The 21,650-nt window shown below is 34.2% G+C and overlaps 1 protein-coding gene across 2 annotated transcripts in view; it reads right to left on the bottom strand.

Annotated features, from left to right (window-relative positions):
- The window catches only part of CNTLN (centlein), a 334,860-nt gene that overhangs the window by 1,892 nt on the left and 311,318 nt on the right, over positions 1-21,650 (bottom strand). For both annotated transcript variants that reach the window (XM_022573778.2, XM_022573774.2), the window contains exons 24-25: positions 13,463-13,648; positions 10,897-10,974 (exon numbers count right to left, since the gene is read on the bottom strand). In XM_022573778.2, the coding sequence (XP_022429486.2) occupies positions 10,897-10,974; positions 13,463-13,648 (264 nt within the window). The remainder of the gene's footprint in view (positions 1-10,896; positions 10,975-13,462; positions 13,649-21,650) is intronic.

Genomic DNA, 21,650 nt, shown 5'->3' on the forward strand with positions numbered 1-21,650 from the left:
GAGACCAGTGTTGGTCCATAGAATTGCCTCATATCCTAAGTAGCTTTCTAGTTTAACTTCCTTCTTATATTTATAATAAATTGACTTCTCCTTAAGATACTCTGAGTCTATGTCAGGATAGACTCTATCTATAGTCTATGTCAAGAGTTTTAGACATTTGTCTTACTTGAAACTTACCACTAAATAAAGCATAAGATACAAAAATATCACATTTCTTCACTTCTTAAGATACAGGTGAATATAAGATACCCACATTGACTTAGAAGCAGCTTTTTCTGGAAAAAAGAAACCTATCACATTAAATATACACAAATTGCATATGCATTTCAATTTCAGAAATGTGAAAACGTGAGGAAATGCATCATAGAATCAAGGAAAAAATATATTAGATTCCCTTTTGGAAGATAATGATACTCACTGCAAATCCTTACTTTGAGAAAACTGCCCCCTGGGATGCAGAAAACAGTTATATTTGGTGAAACTGCCAGTTTTACAAATGAGACAATTTAAATTCTCAGGGCATTAACATTAGATGTTAAAGGAATACTCACACAAAGGCAAAACTACCAGGTAACTTTCTTTTATTTTGGCTATGGCACTCAGTACCATATGCATTCCAACAAAAGAGCAAACAAACAAGATGAGAATAACCTCCCATCTCTTCCTGGTAGAAGCAAAAGCAGAAATGAGTGTTTAAAAAAGTTGTTCTAAGAAAAAAGGGTTCTCTGATCAAATAAGTTTGGGAAAGAAACCAAACTTTAAAATGTTATTTTATTTCAGGATCTCTTAGAGACTTTAAGGTGCTAATGGTACTGTGTTTCTCCAAGAGGGCAATGTAATATACCCTGTTTCTAAATTCATTTGTCCGCACTTTTCTCATAGTCTATTTATCATGTGGAACTAGTGGTCCATGGAATACACTTTGGGAAACATGCTGGCTCTATGATTTCCTGTATAATAATGTCACAGCACTTTTACCAGGCCACAATGTACTGACATTAATCATCTTATTTGCACAGTTCATTTTCAAGTTAAAAACTAAAGCTACTCTTATTATCTTGTGATCAGAACAATTTTCAGCATGTCATGTACTTGGACATTTGGCTTCTTCTTATCTCGAAGAATCTCTCTTCCAGGAAGCCTCCAAAGTGGAACATGAGGTCCATTTACTAATTTATTGCTGACAACCCCTTTTATTCTTTTCCTCAGGCTCCCAATAAAAACGAAAAGCCCCACAGTTAAACACAACTGTTTGTCAAACCTGTTATATTGGATTGTAAGCTTCTTTTAAGCTTCATACAGAGCCTAACACTTCATGCATTTCAAAAAGCAACCCATCCTTTAATCAAGATGCATGATTTGTGCACATCCATCTGCCCTTGTAGGTTCTTCTATTTTTCTCTACAAATAGGTCAGAAAAAGATTAGTATCTGCCTTTATATAACATTAGACAAAAGTTCATATATCTTACAAGGTAGTTGGAGATGGTTCTTTACCTATTTTAATCCAACTTTTCTATTTTCCTTTTAAATACAAAGATGCCTACTTTTTCCCCCTCTAAACCCAGTGTTCTACTTTCTGCTTATGAATTGTAGTTCACTGGCAACCAGCTTTCAAACTGGTCTTAAAAATTTTTTTTTAATATATAAGGATCAATTGTAATTCTGTAATAATATAAAATTAATGTAATTTATGATGAAACAGTTAATAATTAAAACAAAGTTAGAGGAAGACTAAGGAAGAGTCAGAATTATAAAACATTTCATAAGATAAACAGCAAGGTCCTACTGTATAGCACAGGGAACTATACTCAATATCCTGTGATAAATCATAATGGAAAAGAATCTGAAAGAGAATGTATATATATATATATGTGTGTATAACTGAATCGCTTTGCTGTATAGCAGAAATTATCACAACACTGTAAGTCAACTATACTTGAAAAAAATAAATTAAAAAAATAAACATTTCACAAAACATACTTATTTCATAAAATATACTTATTGTTTTCAAATGAATAAAATAACAAAGTAACTGTTAACCAAAATTTTTTAGTAGATCTCCTTTCTATTTTACAAATAGTTCCTTACTTATGGAGCAGACTCAGTACATATTCAAATAATAAATACACTAACAGCCTTGGTTTTGAAAATAGCCTCTCTTACCAATTTTACACTATTCATTGTTCACAAACTTTTTTCATAGTACAGATAAAAATTTCTGATTAGTGAAGGATGAATTAACAAAAAGTTTTGTTTTTTGAGAAAGGTTAAAAAATGGGATTTTTAGTTAATTGGTTATTTTTAGTTAATTGAGAGTAATCACTTATATCACATAGATTATCACTAACTTAAATCTCATAAATTATAGTTAATCTGAAGACTAAGTGGAATATAATTTAATCTACAGTGACTCAAGAAAGCTCTTCGAAATCTTATGGTACCATATGAATAGCAATTCTCAGCATACAGATATAGAGTAGATAGAGTTACCACTGAAACTATATTTAATACATAAAATGCCTCAGGAAGTGCTTTAAAAATTCGCACTGTTTGCTTATTTGTTTGCCATATTTTTTAGAACTGCAAAATGTTTTAAAAACACTAAGAAGATGAGGAAATCTGAACTTTTTAGAGTCTAGATTAATTGCAGGTTTATTTCGTACAGGCAGCATAGAGTCTGTTCCTTTCTCTCTCTCTGCATTCTGGAGGGAACTCCCTCAGATACAGAAGAAAGCACAACCGTTCTTTTACTGACAGGATTTTGGATTTGGATTGAAGTGGCAACCTGACTAGCCAACAGCAGAGATCTTTTCTCACTTGCCCCATCAAATACACGTGAAGCAACAAACCCAACAATTACGCTGCCTTGGGTTTCATCTCGGATGGCATGTGCCGGGGCCTATGAAGTCCAGAAAGTCCGCTGGACTTTCTGCATAATTTTATTCTCTTGCATAAAAAAGAAGTGATACTCTTAGTTACGTCACTGCAGTTACACAGGCTTGAACTCTTCAGCACAGGGGAAAAATGGACGGGGGAAGAGCTGATACTGCATGAGATCTCTTGGAATGGGAATTTAATTAGGGCATCGGAATAACTGTGAGTTTTGCTTGGTCTATACTGTAATCTTAAAGTGGGTCTTCCTGGTCATGCTGGCTGTCCCTGTTGCCAAAGGTGACTTCTCTTACTGGAAGGACTTCCCCTGACTTCAGATTTTAGGCTTCTCTTATATGTAAATGCCTACAGATGTTTGCATTTAGAAAGTGGTGTGCCAGTGACACAACCTCAAACTTATCGCTCACAATAATTATGGCTTCATTTAGAGGTGTTTCTGTATAAAGGTAAGATATGAATGATAGTTGCAGATGTTGGAGAGCTATGTTGGAAGAATAACAAAGCCTCAAGTCCATAAGTGTGAAACATACAGATAATTTATAGCATCAGCACTAACTGGAATGTGCTCTTAATAGTATAAAACTGAAAAGTTTTGTATTGAAAGAAAAAAATTGAAATGAGTACCTCTTTAAATCTAAAGGACAAGATTAACATTTTAACCATTTTCATTCTTATTTTTGGTTTGAAAACTATTACCAAAAGATACTGCTTTTAAAATAAAAATTGATAATGGCTATTCTGACCGGTGTTAGGTGATACCTCATTGTAGTGTTTTTTGTTTTTTGTTTTTGTGGTACGCAGGCCTCTCACTGTTGTGGCCTCTCACTGTAGTTTTGATTCGCATTTCTCTAATGATTAGTGATGCTGAGCATCCTTTCATGTGTTTGTTGGCAATCTGTATATCTTCTTTGGAGAAATGCCTATTTAGGTCTTCTGTCCATTTTTGAATTGGGTTGTTTGTTTTTTTGTTACTGAGCTGCTTGTATATTTTGTATAGCTGATTCACTTTGTTATACAGCAGAAACTAATACACCATTGTAAAGCAATTATACTCCAATAAAGATGTTAAAAAAATAAAATAAATAAAATAAAATATAAAAATTAAAATTGACTTTAGCAGAGCTGTACTCAAAGTAAAGATATTAAATTTTATGTATTATACCTGCTTTAACAAAGGATATGATTCAGTGAGATTTTGAGTTTAGTAAGAAACTAATGTAGTCTGATTATTATAAAATTAAAGATGGAAAATTTGTAATAAATAATATTTATACACCCACTCTCCTATCTTGTAATTAAAAGATTGAACTTGTTAAAATAACCAAGCAAGGTATCAGAAAGAACAATTTATTTATAATTTAAAACTGGCATTGAATTGTGAGCTAAGTTTCCTAAATGTTGTTTATATTTCTGGCACATTATCTATCTATCTATCTATCTATCTATCGATCTATCTATCTATCTATCTATCCTTCTACCTATCTACCTGTCTTGGTGTTCTGCTGAATATTGAAGTCTATATCTGCTATTCTTAAACTTTGGTGAAGGCTATAATTTGTTTTCCTTTCATTTCTCCCCAATTTTTTTTTTTTTTTTGCGGTACGCGGGCCTCTCACTGTTGTGGCCTCTCCCGTTGCGGAGCACAGGCTCCGGACGCGCAGGCTCGGCGGCCATGGCTCACGGGCCCAGTGGCTTCGCGGCATGTGGGATCTTCCCGGACCGGGGCACGAATCCGTGTCCCCTGCATCAGCAGGTGGACTCTCAACCACTGCGCCACCAGGGAAGCCCACCCCCTGCAATTTTTTATAGTGGTAAAATGCACATAAAATTTACCTTTTAACTTTAATGACATGTCTTTTTTCTGGTATCATGAAAGTAGGCTTTAATTTGTTAAATTAAAAAAAGAAATCCCAGTAAGGCTCTGAATGGAGAATTTTTAACTTTTGCTGCTTCAGTTGGATGTGAGGAGTAAGTGTATGTGGGTGACTGTGTGGGTTTACGTGTGTGGAAAGAGTGAGTGTGGGAGTTTGCAGTATGTGCGTGTTATCAGTGTGCTGTAAGTGCAACACTGAAAGCAACAGAGTAAATGTCTTCAGGGCTGTAAAGAGAAACTTTCTGTTAACCTTCAGACTGGAAGTTATTCTATTTACAAAAGCCAGGGAGATTTATAAAACCTTCTCACTGCCATATTGCAAAGCATCTATAGAAAGTAAGCATAATTTTGCAGAAAGGGCACTGGGGAAAGAGCCATCTAAAATTTCACCATTTGCAAGATCTGAAGCAACTAATAGGAACAGGGATATCTAAAGCTAAAGAAAAAACATCGATCAAAGTCTATACTTTCAATTATCCACAACTGAAGGCAGAAAGAATTTTTGACATGGTCCCAATACAAGAAAATGATCTACACAAAGCGGATGAAAATGGACTGAATGAAATCTAGAAAAGGACTAACAAACAACATAGAATAAGGCAACAACAAAACAAGATGAAGACACATTTTCTAGCCATTTCTGGCTAAGTGTTTTTTATGTAAATCCTAGTAAAGAACCATATTGTGGTTATAACTGTATATTATTTGTTTTATACAAGTATACATATTTTAATATACATACCCATAATTCTGTTCAAGTTAACTGTTTAAAAACTTTCATAGTTTATATATTTTAACTATTCGTTCATTGCCCTCCATCACCAGAGATGTAAGCTCCATGAGGGTAGTGATTTTTGTCTCTTGTTCACTGCTATACCACCAAACCTGAAACATTACCTTACATGCAGTAGACACTCAATACACGTTTTAAAAACAGATTTCACAGCTTGGGTTCAATTTTATCTCCACTAATTCTTTCCACTTCCTTTATAAAATCACAAGTACAAAAGACTGTTTCAGGTATTATTAAGGCCTGAAAACAAAACTAAGTGATCCTTACTATAATTTTAATTATGAGGATCAGAATGGACAGAACAAATAAACAATACCTCTTAGAGGGCAGAGTATAAATGACTCCTTTTTGTTTGCATATATGAGAAAGTAATATCAGCTAGAGTATGATAGAGGGACAGCTCCTTCTTTGTCAATTGAAAAGAAACATATTAAGTATGAAATAAAATAATTTACCTCATTTATTCATAGTTATGGCCAGTAGACAGAAATTCAAATTCAAATGCATTTAATGCAGTCCCTGCTAATGGTGGGGGACATAGCACATGAGATATAAGAACTTAATTGGGGACTTCCCTGGTGGTGCAGTGGTTAAGAATCCGCCTGCCAGTGCAAGGGACACGGGTTCGACCCCTGGTCTGGGAAGATCCCACATACTGCTGAGCAACTAAGCCCATGCACCACAACTACTGAGCCCATGCACCGCAACTACTGAAGCCCGTGCTCTAGGGCCCGTGCTCTGCAACAAGAGAAGCCACCGCAATGAGAAGCCCATGCACTGCAATGAAGAGTAGCCCCCACCTGCCATAACAAGAGAAAGCCCATGTAGAGCAATGAAGACCCAACGCAGCCAAAAATAAATTTTGAAAATTAAATTTTTTAATTAAAAAAATTAAAAAATAAATAGTCCCTGGCTGCTAAAAAAAAGAACTTAATTGGATTTACTTAAAAATAAAAAGGTATTCTTTTTATTCTTCTTCACTGTGCCTCATATTAAGGAATTCATTTTTTAAATGGAGATATAATTCACATAGCGTAAAGTTCACCATTTTAAAATGTATAATTCATTGGTTGTACAACCATCACCTTCATCTAATTCCAGAACATCACCTTCATTTAATTCCAGAATATTTTCATCACCCCAAAAGAAACCCTATACCCATTAGCAGTCATGGTCCCTCTTCCCCTATCCCCTGGCAACTACTAATCTACTTTCTGTCTTGATAGATTTGCCTATTCTGTACATTTCATAGAATGCAATCATACAGCAAGTTACCTTTTGTGTATGGCTTGTTTCACGTAGCATAAGGTGTACAAGGTTCTTCCAGGTTGTAGCACTATCAGTACTTCATTCCATTTCATGGCTGAATAATATTTCATGTATGCAAATACCATGTTTTGTTTATCCATCCATCAGTTGATGGACCTTTGGATTCCTTCCACTTTTGAGCTATTATGAACTATCATTGAGCTGCTATGAACATTTATGTAGCAGTTTTTATATGGACATATGTTTTTACTTATCTTGGGTATATACCTAAGTGTGGAACTGCTGGGTCATATAATCTCTACTTTTAACTTTTTGAGGAACTGCCAGACTGTTTTCCACAAGGGTGGCACCATTTTACCTTCTTACAAGCAATGGATAAGGGTTCTAATTTCTCCACATCCTCACCAACACTTGCTATTGTCTGTCCTTTTGATTATAGCCATCCTACTGGGTATGAAGTAGTATCTCATTTTGGTTTTTGGTTTGCATTTCCCTAATGGCTACTGATGTTGAGCATATGTACATGTGCTTATTGGCTATTTGTATATCTTCTTGTAGAAATGACTATCCAGATCGGTTTCTTTTCTTTCATTGTTGAGTTGTAAGAGTTTGAAATGTGTTCTTAAATGGTTAGATTTCACTGAGAAAAGCCACACAGCAGGTTGGGATGAACTAATGAAAAACTGTGAGTCCCTGAATACTGTTATTGACATGTATCAACTAAATTTTTTATGGCTTCAATCACTGACATCTCTCTCTACCAAATCTGATCTACCTCTTTTGATCCCTAAAACTTTTAAAGGTATCATCATCTTTCTCATCATATAAGGTATTAAACTCACCTCTCTTTGGTTTCTGCTTTCTGACCCCTTCATCTAATCTCAGTACTACTATGGATTCAGTTTCTATAAAGTGGGTCACATCTATCTCATCCTTCCTATTTTTATAGTGAGGGCACATGCAGGCCCCCACTTCCTTTTGCCTTGACTACCTTCTTGTTCCCAGTCTCTTATCCTTTCAAACCATCCTACATGCTGATCTCATGTATCTTTCTAAAGCACAACTCTGATTACATCCCTTTCCTGCTCAAAGGCGTTTATTGTTTAGTCCCAGTCTACTTTTCCTATTTCTGTTTTTTTTTCTCCCATGTCCTAAAACACAGAAAAACTAATTTTGGGTGGTTCTCCCACCCTATTATAATCATTAATTTGCTTGCTTGTCTCTGCCATAAACTGTAAGTTTTAAAAAATGTAATAATGCAAAAAGAGGAATTAATACAAGTAAAAATCTTCAAAGAAATTAAAAGGCAGCTATGCCATAAAAAATGAAAGTAGGTATTAGAACAACTTTTTTTCAGTGTGATTCTTATTATTAGAAATCTGTGGGGACAAAGGTTAGATGCAGATAAAGATCAAATACTTAAAATTACCAATTGTATCAGGACCACTTGAAAGGAGGACAAATATTACATTCTGTGTTAAATATAGATAAGTTAAGGTTTTAGACCTTTTAATTCTCATGCACTTCTGGCTAACAGTACCAGTAGGTATACTATTGTGCGGGCCCATATTGCCACATGGCAGGACAGCTTTTTATTTTCTGGTAAATATCTTATTTATATAAATTTTAATCCAATGAATGTAGAGAAAATTTTCTTTAAGAGAAAATAGTTCTGTGGCCGAATCCTTAAACAAAAGATAAAACCACAAGGCCAGATTCACTCCTATGATGTCAGAATTCCATTACATATACCACCCAACACAGAGGAAGGACATAAAAGGGAAGTTTTCTTATAATTTTATTTTCAAAATATTTTAATCATCAAATATAAATACTGAATTAATTAGGGTTCTTTTCAGGGAATGCGCTCAATTATTCCACAGCTTCAAGATCGTGTAACCTCAGGTACACGGAGCTGCATGCCATAAACTGAACAAAACAAATGAATGAACGTATTTATACTTTTGCCCTCACAATCCTGTGAGCATAATTTAGACTCCCAAAAACTGGTGGACAAAGAAAACCTTTTCTAAAATTCAGGACAAATATAATTGCTAGAATTGAGAAAGAAGAAAAGTAGGATAAAAAAAAGATGTTTTCTATTTTATAGATTTTTCTCTTGGGTGTAATTATAAAGTGACATTCAAGTGCAACCAATGAAGTCCCTATTTTTTTTCTCACAGAATTCAAAGGCATCAGCAAAACCACCTATGTCAGTAATAAAAATAAAAAGTCTTTGACTTTTTAAATGTTATCATACTGTCACAGTGGAATAAAATTAACTTGACAAATGCTCTAAAGGCACATGGTGCAGTTCATCATGTATAACAGCAACAGCAGTGGTTTCCCAGTGTTCATAGAGGCTGCTCCATTAAATTTACCTCCAGTCAATAATTAGGAGTCCACAAATAAACCTGGGCAATTAAATCAATACTGCCAGGCAATTATATTCTAGAGCCCAGGCTCAGTGGCACAAAAAGGCACTATATCAAACTGCAGTATTAAGCAGTCTAATGCCATTTTCAACAGGATTTTTTTTTACAATAACTGGACAGAATAAGCATAAATCTGGATATAAAATGTATATATGTATATCTACATGTGTTAGTCAAAAACTCAGATCTGTTGTCAATAGAGCTTTAGTAAAATTTAATAAAGATTTATACATATCGATTTGTTATTTTTATGTTCATAATTGACGATAAAACTTCCATATTAAAAGGTCATACTTACAAGTTGAATGTTAAAAAATCCACTACAAAGTTTATTTTTATAACTTTCACGTTTAAAAAAATAACCTGTAACAATCATTACTGAACTCCTTTGATGTGCCAGGCACTGGGCTGGGTGCTGGGAATGCAACATGATTGAGAAATGGCCTTTCTTCTCAAAAGCAAGAAGGCTTTGCCCAGCACCTGCACATCTGCACTTCAACAACTTGAGGCAAAAGAGTGCCCATCACCTTCTATTACTATTGATAGTAATAGTGTTTCCAGATAACGTTTCAAAAATATATAAAATGGGTACTAAGAATATGAATAATAGTTCATATATTATTTACTTATTCTTGACTTTTCCAAAAACATAGATACTGCACTCACAGAACAATATTTTTTTTGCTATTTTGAGAAATATATTTAAGCTGTTTTTAATCCAGTTCATTTTAAAAACAGACAACAATTAAGTTGAGCAAAAAGAACTATAATGAAAAAGTTTTGGAATATATTACATGCTGTCAGTGATATCAAAACAAAAGTTGGCTATGACTAGAAAAGCAGGGCTCTCACCTGCCAATAAACTGCCCTGATCACTTACAAGAGGGGCACATCCCAACAGACTATATGTGTATTAAAAAAAATACTTGAAAGGGAAGAAAAAGTATCACACAGGTCACAGCAGCAGTCTCAATAGACCCCTCAGGGATTTCAGCTCGTCTTGGCCTTGTCATCCTCTATGCAGCTTTCCACTCGGCCCAGAAAATGTCGATAGGAAAATGTTTGAGGGGCCTCTGGTGGAAATTTTTTCATTCTTTCTGCATTGACAGGATGCCAAATCAATATTTACTTCCCACTAACAAGCTGCTCGAGGTCTCAGTAGAAAATATTGTAGAGAATGCAGGAAGACACAGTAATAAACAGCTGTCTGGCTGTGAGGAAAACATGAATTGACTGGAAACAGGTCCATAGTAAAAGGTCACTGAAACCCATGAACTCCTCAGGTGTCCATATCAACTACTAACTTTAAAGACACATAATAAACAATCTCTTTTCCTAAGAGGGCTGAGAGAATGGATCCTTTTCAGTCTAGCAAGCATAGAGGTTGACTCAATAATTTAATTAATGCCTTTGCTAAAACCCATGTTGGCTCCTTCCCAAGGCATTTGCTTCATTTGTTAAGTCCGAAAGTACAAATGGAGAGTTAACTTTCCTGTCTACCTACTAGAATACTTATTTACCTAACAGAAGTAATGTGTCTGTTTACAAAAAATTAGGCATCTAGTAACAAAAAAGTAAGGCTTGGAATTTTTATCTGCAAGTTTTAATATATGAAGTAGAAAAACAAAATACCTGTCCTTCAAGAAGTTTCTGAATGTACAACAGCCATTCCTTGTCATTTTCAGCATCGATCTTTGTCCTTTCGATTTCCTGAAGGAAAAAAATAAAAACACTGTTGTTAATTTCATTTATATGAACTTGATCATACTGTTAAATACTGAATAAATCTAGAGAAATATTGGTGGAATTAGATTCAGCAAAGAGCAGCCTGTCCTTTCAAAGTAGGGAATATTCAAATCGATGCTCTTTAATGTATAAATATCTACCTACGTGTGGAAGATAAAGCTATATTTCTATATTTCATAATATAATTCAGGAATGTTTTATTTCTGCCTTCACAGTGGAGCTCACACTGGACTGAGGTGGAGGTGGAAGTGATTAAAATAAAATGAAAAAGAAAATGGAGCTGTATAGAAGAATCATTTATAAGTAACCCTCATAAGATGACATAAAACCTTATACTCAAAGCTCTGACTTATCAGTAGATAATTAAGGAGTAATTGTTATAATCACAGACAAAATAGGACATGCATGGTTCTGGTGTACTCAAATGCTTACTCATCTAAAATATCCAATAACTAGCTGATAGGTAAGGGACGCTCCAACTTAAAGTACTGTTAAGTCACTAAATATTTTCAATGCATCAATTATCAAGGTAAAATATTCTGAAAGTATAATGTATTCACATGTGCAACTGATTATTCAGTTAAAATCATGATTCGGTTTGCAAAAAATGGGCTTTTCAAAACAGGAAGGATTTGGAAAACTAACATTTGTTGAAATTTACTGTATGCCAAGTATCAGGCTAGGTACTTCGCATAGGTTGTCATAGTGTTTTACGTGAATTTACAAGAGTTCGATGTAGCTTAAAGCATAAAATTCAGGTGGTTTGTGCTCTACTTGGGTAAGTCACCCAACTCTTTAGACTTCTGAAAGATGCAGGCGGGGATCAGTCCAAATAAGCTCGATCGATAATTAAACATAGTAAATATATCCAGGTGTGTGCACTGAGTCTTCACAGAACAGTGTGTTTTTTTCCAGGACGACTTCCATTTAAGGTTGTGTGGTATGCATATTTTGGTGCTTGGCATCCCTGGCTCCAAACTGCATCTGCCCAGAGGCCAGGGTGCCATTTCTTCACAGAAATGTGCTAGCTACTCTTTGGGACTAACAAGAGAGATCCTTTTCTAATTAATATACTCAAAGGGGACAACTTTTTCCAATTTGTCTACTCAAAGGGGGTTCTTTTTTCTAATCTGTAAGCCCAGCAAGGGCATCTTTTAAGACCACACAAAGGCGGTGATGCTGTCTTCCAGAATATGTATCTGGAACACACACACATATACACACATATACACATGAGGGATTTTGCTAAGTCTGTTTGTTTTAAAACTTTTAGGAAACAGAGGAGGACTCTACCTTAATTTTTTGTTAGGTTTCTTTTTATCAATCAAATTTTAATTAAGTGTCCATAATAAGATACAGTTAACACCCTTGCCTCAGATACTATTATTTCCTGTGTGTCTTATATTTGATACTGTATTTCATAATGCTTTCGTACTTCAAAGTTCAGAATTCACAGACACTGTGGCATAGGTGCTGAAAATAGGAAACTGATAATTCACTATCTTATTCACCCACAGGATGAAAATAATCTCTGCAGGACTCCTTTGACCTCTTTTCTAAGAATTCTTAGCAGTTTAAAAACTTTTACAAGTTGTAGATCTGCCCTATTCCAGAATTTTTTTGAGAAACTGATGGGGGAGGGGTGCTGAAGGATGTTCTCATACAAACATTTAAATCTATCATTTTATTTAGTCATTGAGCAAATATTTATGGGAAAGCTAAGAGTACCATCATCTCTTTAATCTTTCTAAACAATAAAAAATCTAATATTTATGTATTAAAGTTCAGAGACTTCACAATAGAATAGGATTGAGTATCCTCCACAGGTTTCACGGAAGACTGTGTATGAGATTCTGCTGTTTATGAGGCAATAACTATCAAAAATGCAGTGCCCTCCTCAGGAGGTACAGAAATGCTACTGAAGACCTATATGTATATGCACATAAATTCACTCAGATGGGAGTATTTTCCCCACTTTAAAACAATAAATATCTTTTTCTATAACTTGATCAACAATAACTTTGAATTTAGCTAGAAAAGCCAATATATTCACTACATTAAAAAATCTCATGTAGGACGAAAAATCCTCAAATCAATCCTGACCCAGCTAACTAAATCCATTCAAACAGGCTTAATTAAAAATACCAGCTTAAAAGATATATGATGAACTATAGAAAATGGAAGAGACAGGAAAGGATAACTGACTTGAATAACAAGCAAGCAGTTCTAAAGGTTATGTGTACTGGCTTACTTCTGTATTACATAGTTAAATTTCTCTAAAGGCTTTTTGAGTTGGTTAATACTTTTGATATATCTTTCATTGGTACACTAATATTCTTGCCTTCATTAATATTATCTTAAAGATGAAATTCTAAGAATTATAAAACAAAAATATGTACTTACATTCAATGTGTAACAAGCCCATTATTAATAAATATTTAAGTGATCTTACTTCTTCATCTTCTGTGTCCAATATTTCCTCTAGATCTGACCGTGAAATGTTCAGGATAGATGCTGCCAAGGTCTGGGCTTTATGGGTTGAGGTTTTACAAGCATCCCTGTTTTTCTGCACCTTTTTAAGTTCTCTGATTTGTCGCCTTATTGAATGGACATCATTTTGTAACTCTCTGACCAAAGCCTGCAACATATTGGAAAGAATGTGGGCTCATATGGAAGTCATAAATGAAGAAAAAGCAGTCATAACATAAAAATGTGAAGATACTAGCAAATAATTTTTTATTAGGATTACTCTGATTTTATTTATATTGGAACATAATGGATTGCTCTTTACTTATTGTCAGAATGCAATAAAAGCTCTCGCAAATGACCACTTAACCAACTTGCTGGATTAACCAAATCTCTCCAATCCGTCTTTCAGGTTTGCAACTGTTATCTTGGATGGTGAATACTTGTAGCAGGCAGGCTACTTAGCATCATGCCAGAGCACAACTACTCCCACCAGTTGAGCTGATGCCAATTGTCAGATCTATTTATTCCTAAGTGTGTATATTTGTTGTAACAGGTTAGTTACATAATTAATTATTACATAAATAATGAAATATAACTGCATAAAGAGGGTTGTTCCTATTTTATTAAAACTGGATTAGAAATCTTTGGAAGGATTTGATAAAGCCAGGTGGGTAAAAGTGCAATTAAATTATGTGTAGACAAGACAACAATAAAGGATTGACAAAAATCATAAAAGTCTAGGCTTGCTTCCACAAGAGTCTCTAATTTCTCCCTTTGAGAACACATGCCTATGTGTGCATAAGGAAAAGGTAGCTCTTACCCTGGGTGGACAGAGCTCTGGAGCCTGATGCCTGGCTTCGCAGGCTGAGAGCAGGCTAGCTAGATGTTTGGGTTGTTCTCAATCTTTTGCCAGCTTAAGCAATGTTGCAATAATAATGGTGCTCATATATACATTTTGCATCCCTAGGATATATCCCTAGAAGTGAAATTGCTGGACCAAAGGGTGTGTATAACTGTAATTTTGAAAGCTGTTTAATTCTCCCTCTCTCCAAGATCATATCAGTTTACACCTACACAAAGAACATAGGAAAATACTTGTCTCTCCATACCACTGGCAAAACACCAATCTGGTTTTTCAGTGTAGTTTGTTTTTTTCACTATATTATAAAGTTTCATTTCTCTTATTAAAAATGAAGTTGAGCATCAGCCTTAACAGATAATTATATTTCTTTTGTCCTTTTTTTCCTATTTTTCTTAGTGATTTATAGGAGTTATTTATACTTTAGGGAAATTATAATTGTCTGTTGGGTATTTCTAATCTTTTTCATATTTTGTATTTTTCTTCTGACAGTAATTATAGTATTTTATACCTAGGAAAAAACCGTAAAAACTTTAATGTACTAAATGAATCTTTTCCTTTCTCACTTTTTTTTTGTTTGTTTGTTTTCTTTTTGTGGTACGCGGGCCTCTCACCGTTGTGGCCTCTCCCGTTGCGGGGCACAGGCTCCGGACGCGCAGGCTCAGCGTCCATGGCTCACGGGCCCAGCTGCTCCGCGGCATGTGGGATCTTCCCAGACCAGGGCACTTTTAAGATTTTATTTTTCAGTTTTAAATGTTTTATCCATTTGTAATCATCTAGAAAATTATTACATACAATCATAGTTGTCTCACCACCACCTGTTAAATAGTCCATATTTTCCCCATTGATTTCATGTGTGTTTAGGTCAGGTTCTGAACTTTCTATTCTGTTCCATCTGTCTTCTTATTAGTGAAGCTTTACAGTATATTTTAATTAGTGAGGCTTTATAATAAATGTTATAATCTGGTAGGGGTATCTCCCTTCTATTACCTTTCTTTTCAGATTTTTCTTGGTAATTTTTGTTTGTTTGGGTTTTCACATAAACTTCACATTGAGCTTGTCTAGATCCCCTTCCCCTAAACATTTTACTTGTAATTTTATTTAAATCAAGTTAAATTTTATTTGAATCATGTTAACATTTTAGAATGTTGAGTCTTCCTAATCAAAGACCATGGTATTCCCTTCCAGTTGGTTAAGTCTTTATTTGTGTTTCCGAGGATCATTTAAAATTTTTCTCTTTGTAGATCTTTTTTTTCCTGGGCCTCTTACTTTATGGGGGGCACTGATTCTAGTACTGATTGTTGCTTGTATACATAAAGATTGTTAATATATATTAAGCTTACTGAAATTTCTTATTTGTTATGAGTTTTTCAGCCGATTCCTCCTTGGCTTCCAGGAATTGATTGTCTGCAAATATTGATAATTTTACTACTATTTTCTATTTTTTTTTTTTTTTTTTTTTTGCCATGCTGCACAGCTTATGGAATGTGCGATCTTAGTTCCCTGACCAGGGATTGAACCCAGGCCCTCAGTAGTGAGAGCACAGAGTCCTAACCACTGGACCACCAGGGAATTCCCTATTTTCCAACTTTTATACCTCTAATTTCTTTCTTTTCTTATTGAATTGATTATTAAGTTCCTCCTCAACAATATTAAATAGTAATATTGATGGACATACTCAACTTCTTCCTGATTTTAGTGGGAATCTCTCTACTTCATAGGAAATACTACGCCAGATTTTGAGTTGAGAGCTGTATTTTAATATACTAAAAAGTACACCTTAATATATTAATATATAATATAGTTTTATATAGGTAACTATCTACTCATCTTATTTTTATTTCTTATAAGAATGGAAACCAAATTGTCTTAAATCCATTTTAGCATCCATATAAACTATCATATGATTTTTCATCATAAATCTATTAATACAATTTTAAATAATTTTCTTAGTATTGAATTATCCTTGCATCACTGGAATAAACTCCACTTGGTGTGATATATTATTTTTTGATGTGCTGCTGAATTCTATTTGCTAATATTTTATCTGGAATTTCTATATTAGTAAGAGATTGATTCATTTCTTCCAAAAATATTTGGAAAGAATCTTCTCTTTCCATGTTTTACAGTAGTTTTAATGAGATTGAATCTATCTGCTCTTTACTGATGTGGTAGCACTCATCTGAATTTGGCCTAGTATTTATTGCAAAAAAGATACCTTTTTGGCAAATCATTTTAATTTTCTATTTGTTCTGGAGGGAGTTTTGGTACATCATAATTTTCCTAGAAAATGATCTATTTCATCCAGGCTTTCAAATTTATTTGCAGAGTTGAACTAAGTATTCTGCCACGATTTTTTTTTTCCCTGTGTCTATGTTTATTGTCACTTACTTGTTATTTTGTATAGTTGTGCTTTCTACTTTCTTAATTAGGTAAGCTAAAGATTCAATCTATTTTATTGCTTCTTACTTTTCTTTTCCAAAAAAAATACTCTTGTATTCATTTATTAATTCCACATTAATTAATTTCTATTTCAATCTTCAGATTCTATTTAATTCTTCAGTTGAATATTTACTTTCATTTATTCTTGTTTGCTAATGTAAATATGTAAGGCCATACATTTTTTGAGCACTGTTTTAGCTCTATCCTATGGGTTCTGATAATTCTAGAATGTTATTCTTTCAAAAATATTCTGCAATTTGTTCACATTTCCTTCTTAACCCAATAACTTTTTTTTTTTTTTTTTTAATATTTAAGTGCTAGTGACTGGTTTTCTGGTTTTGTTATTGATTGCAGTTTTATTGCATTATTCTCAGAGATCGTCATCTATACTATTTCTCCTTTTCAGAATTAATTGAGGTTTCTTTGTGGTATGTCTTGGGTTCGAATGCCTGAAAATGTGGGGTGGAGATTTGTGTGGGAGAGGGTGCTTAGAAGCAACACCTATTAGAAGCTTAGGGAAGCAGGAGCAGGCAGAGGGAAATGTTGATCTGCACCGCGGTTCCAACAGAGGCTTCACACCATCGTGTAAGGAGCTCTGGAGCCGAGAGAGCCTTTCAGAGTTGTCTCATCTTTGTTTTTTCCCTCTTATATATGACATGAACTTTTTTTACATTACTATTCTTTATTTGTTTGAGTCCAGAAACTTTACTGAAACCTAAACAGGGGATGACATATTAGATCAATTTTCCCTGGTTCATGTTATGTTCTTAGAAGTTTTTTATTTCTGAAAATTGTTTTTGGACTATAGCTTCAATAATTGTCCTGTTCCATCACTCCTTTTCTTCTTTGAAGACTCCAATTATACATGTGTTGAATCTCTGTCATTTGCTTCATAAATCCTTTCTTCCACAGTATGTTTTATTTAACTGAAGCAAAATTAGAATGAAACAGTGCACACATTTTAAGTGATTAGTTTAATGAGCTTTGATAATTGTATGCTTCTGTGTAGCCAACACCCTGTTCAAGATATAGAACATCTCCATACTCAAGAAATTTCCCTGATGCTCCTTTCTAGGTCAATTCCTCCCACATCCAGACAGCACTGCTCTGATTTATATCATCTTAGATTAATATTTCCTATTCTAGAATGTCATCTAAATGGAATAATACACTATGTACTCTTTCATGTCTGACTTCTTTTTCTCAACATGGTGGGGGTTTTTTGTTTTTGTTTTTTTAAACATTTATTTATCTTGGCTGTGTTGGGTCTTCGTTGCTGCAAGCGGGCTTCCTCTAGTTGCAGCAAGCAGGGGCTACTCTTCGTTGCAGTGTGCGGGCCTCTCATTGTGGTGGCTTCTCTTGTTGCAGAGCATGGGCTCTTGAGCACAAGCTCAGTAGTTGTGGAGCATGGGCTTTGTTGCTCCGCGGCATGTGGGATCTTTCCAGACCAGGGCTTGAACCTGTTTCCCCTGCACTGGCAGGCAGATTCTTAACCACTACACCACCAGGGAAGTCCTAACGTAGTGTTTTAAATTAGGGATTCATCCATATTGTTTTGTGTATCCGTAACTTGTTCTTTTCCTTTTAATTTATATTAAATGCAATAAGTTCAACAATATTTATACACACATACATTCATATAAAACCCAGAAATATATATTTTTTTCCTGAGATAATTTTATTTATTTTCTTTTACTTCTTTGCTTTGTCTGCCAACTTGCTTTCATTTGTTCCCATGTCTCACCACCTTTTCTCTAAGTTCTTACATTTATTTCCACCTTAAACATGTGCTTTTTGGAGGAAATTATTTCATTAATATTTTTATTCACAGTAAAATATTTTCATCTTCTCTGCAGCAACTATCTGTGGTGAAACTTCTTTTCCTGCCATTTACTTTTCCTGTTTCCTTCCTCCATTCTTATCCTAATCTATTTTTGTTGGTACTATGTTGGTTCATTTTTCAGGACTCGTTTTTGAAAGAGAAGAGTTTTTCCGAGATTTCCTATTTGTAGAAAGTTATGTGGCAGAAGGGCCTGTGCTGTGCTGCAGGCTGGTGAAGTTTTATATATGAATCTAATATTTTTTCTGATGAATTCCATTAGCCAGGTTATTTTGGTTATGGTTTGTTTGGTTTTTTATAATATAAGGAATTTTTTTTCTTGGCTGCTATGAGGAAAGCTGCCTCCTGCAGATACACCTTGTCTGCGTTATTCTTCATTAAGTCCTGCCTCCTCCTCTTCTCTGGAAGCAAACTAGTTCTAGGAAGCTCCTACACAAACAGATGCAGACTCATTCCACTATTGCAGACAGGTGATTAGGATGTGTACCTCATGTGACTGTCATCGAAGACTGTATTTTTGCTTGATCTTTCAGAAGTCTACAGCACCTAAGTCTTCTCTCCCTGTTTTCTTATTTTTGCTTCCTTTTGGATGTCTTCACCAATCTTACCTGGTTTTGGCTACTCTTCCATGTCTTCTGAAATACAGGGTTTTAACTGTGACCTAGGTTTACTGTAAAAAGGAACTGAATTTTTGTTTCTTATTCTCCTTGTCTGTCATGTGATTCCAAGGGAGAGAAGGAGAAATGATGATTTTATCCCTTTATAATCAAGTCAGAATTCTCCAAAGTGCATTTTCCGCTACTATTTTATTATAAAAAATTTCAAACATGCAGACAAGTTTAAAGAAACTCACAGTGCACAACCATGTACCCACTACCTATAGGCTACAATTAATTTTGCTATACTTGCCTTATCACATAGCTATCTTCCATCTTATTTTGTTGATGCATTTCAAAGGAAGTTGCAGACATCTGTACAGTTCCCCCCTAAACACTTCAGCATTCACTTCTTAACTAAAGATCAATATTTATTTATAGTTATCATTACTATTTTTTGAGGTAAAATTTATATACAGTGAAATGTGTAAGTCTTAACTATATGATTTTATGAATTTTGACAATGAAAACGCTGGGTAACTCACACCCAGATCAAAGTAAAGGACATTTCCATCACTCCAGAAAGTTGGCTTGTGTCTTTTCCTAGTCAATCCCCATCCTTAGCTCCAAGAGGCAGGCAACAACTGTCTTTTTTTTTTTTTTTTAATCTCTATAGATTAGTTTTGCCTGTTCTATAAATTCTTACAAATGGAATCATACAGTATGCATTATTTTGTGTTTGGATTCTTTCATTTACAATGTTTTTGCAATTCATCCACATTGTTACGTGTATAAGTAGTTCATTTCTTTGTATTGCTGACTTTTATTCCATTACATAATTATAACGTTGTTATACATTTTCCTATAGATGGACACCTGGGCTGTTTCCAGTTCTTGACTATTATGAATAAAACTGCTATGAATATTCCTGTGCATTTTGTATGTATGTGTGTACACATGTTTTCATTTCTCTTGAGTAAATACCTAGAAGTAGAACTGCTGAGTCATATGGTAGGTGACTGTTTCATTTATTAGAAACTTCTATAGCTTTCCCGTAGAACTTGCACCACCAATGGATGAAAATTTTCCATTCTCCACATTCTTTCCAACATTTAGTGGCTTACCTATTTTTTCTTGAATTTATTTCTAAGAATTGTATTTTTGATGCTATAGTAAGTTGAAAGTTTTTTATTTCATTTTTCAATCGTTTAGTGTTAATATATAAAAACTTTTGATTTTTGTATTTTGACCTTGTATCCTATGAAATGGCTAAACTCTTGTTAATGCTAGTAGCTGTTTTATAAATCTTTAGAATTTTCTATGTAAAGAATCATGTCTCATCAGAGAAACGTACATCAAATTCACAATAAGGTATCACCTCACACCCATTAGGAAGGCTATTATTGAAAAAACAAAAAAATGTGTTGGCAAGGATGTGGAAAAACTGAAACCCTTGCACACTGTTGGTGGCATTGTAAAGTGGTGCAACTTTAATGAAAAACTGTAGGAGATATTTCAAAAATTAAAAAAAAAAAAAAGAGAGAACTACTATATATCCAGGAATCCCACTTCTGGATCTATGCAAAAGAACTGACAGCAAGGTCTTTGCACACTTAGGTTCACAACAGCACTGTTCACAATAGCCAAGAGTTAAAAGCAAGCCAAATGTCCACTGATGGATGAATGGACAAACAAAATGTGGTATATATGTACAATAGTATATTATTAAGCTTTAAAAAGGAAGGAAATCCTGTCACATGCTCCCAAATGGATGAACCTTGAAGACATTATGCTAAGTAAAATAAGCCAGTCACAAAAAGTCAAACACTGCATGATTCCACATATATGAGGTATCTAAAGTGTGACTACATCCACAGAAACAGTTTTATCATTGTAAATAGAAATTTAAAAACAGTATTTGAAAATATATTCTTACTTGTAAAGTCTATTTTGTATGTTGACCTTGTTCTGAACTTGTTGCTGAATTATCTGGTTAGTTCTAATAGTTTATGACTTGATTCTCTTGAATTTCCTAGATCCACAAACATGTCATTAACAATCAAAGTTTAGCTGTATATGTTCAATTCATTTTGGGGAAGGAGAAGAGGAGTTGTTTTATAGTTTATGGATTTTTTTCTTTTATCTTTATTAAGGCCATTTAAAAAATTTCTTTGAGTTTATTTATTTATTTTTCTAGTATCTTGAGTTGAAAATTAAATTTTGGCTGAATTTCAAAGGTTTTGATATTTCACTGTAGTTCATAAACTGACTTTTTATTTCCTCCTTAACCCAAAATCATATAGATGAGTTTGGAATTTCTAAGTGGATAGAAACATTTGGCCACTTATTTTGTAAAATCATAATTATATTATACCCTACTCACGGTACATAGCCTAAATGATTTTTGCTTTTTTTGAACTTGTTGAACTTTGTG

The sequence above is a fragment of the Delphinapterus leucas genome, chromosome 6, assembly GCF_059928025.1.
Source record: "Delphinapterus leucas isolate spDelLeu-1000000601 "Yukka" chromosome 6, BTC_Dleu_Yukka2, whole genome shotgun sequence".
NCBI classification, from domain to species: Eukaryota; Metazoa; Chordata; class Mammalia; order Artiodactyla; family Monodontidae; genus Delphinapterus; species Delphinapterus leucas.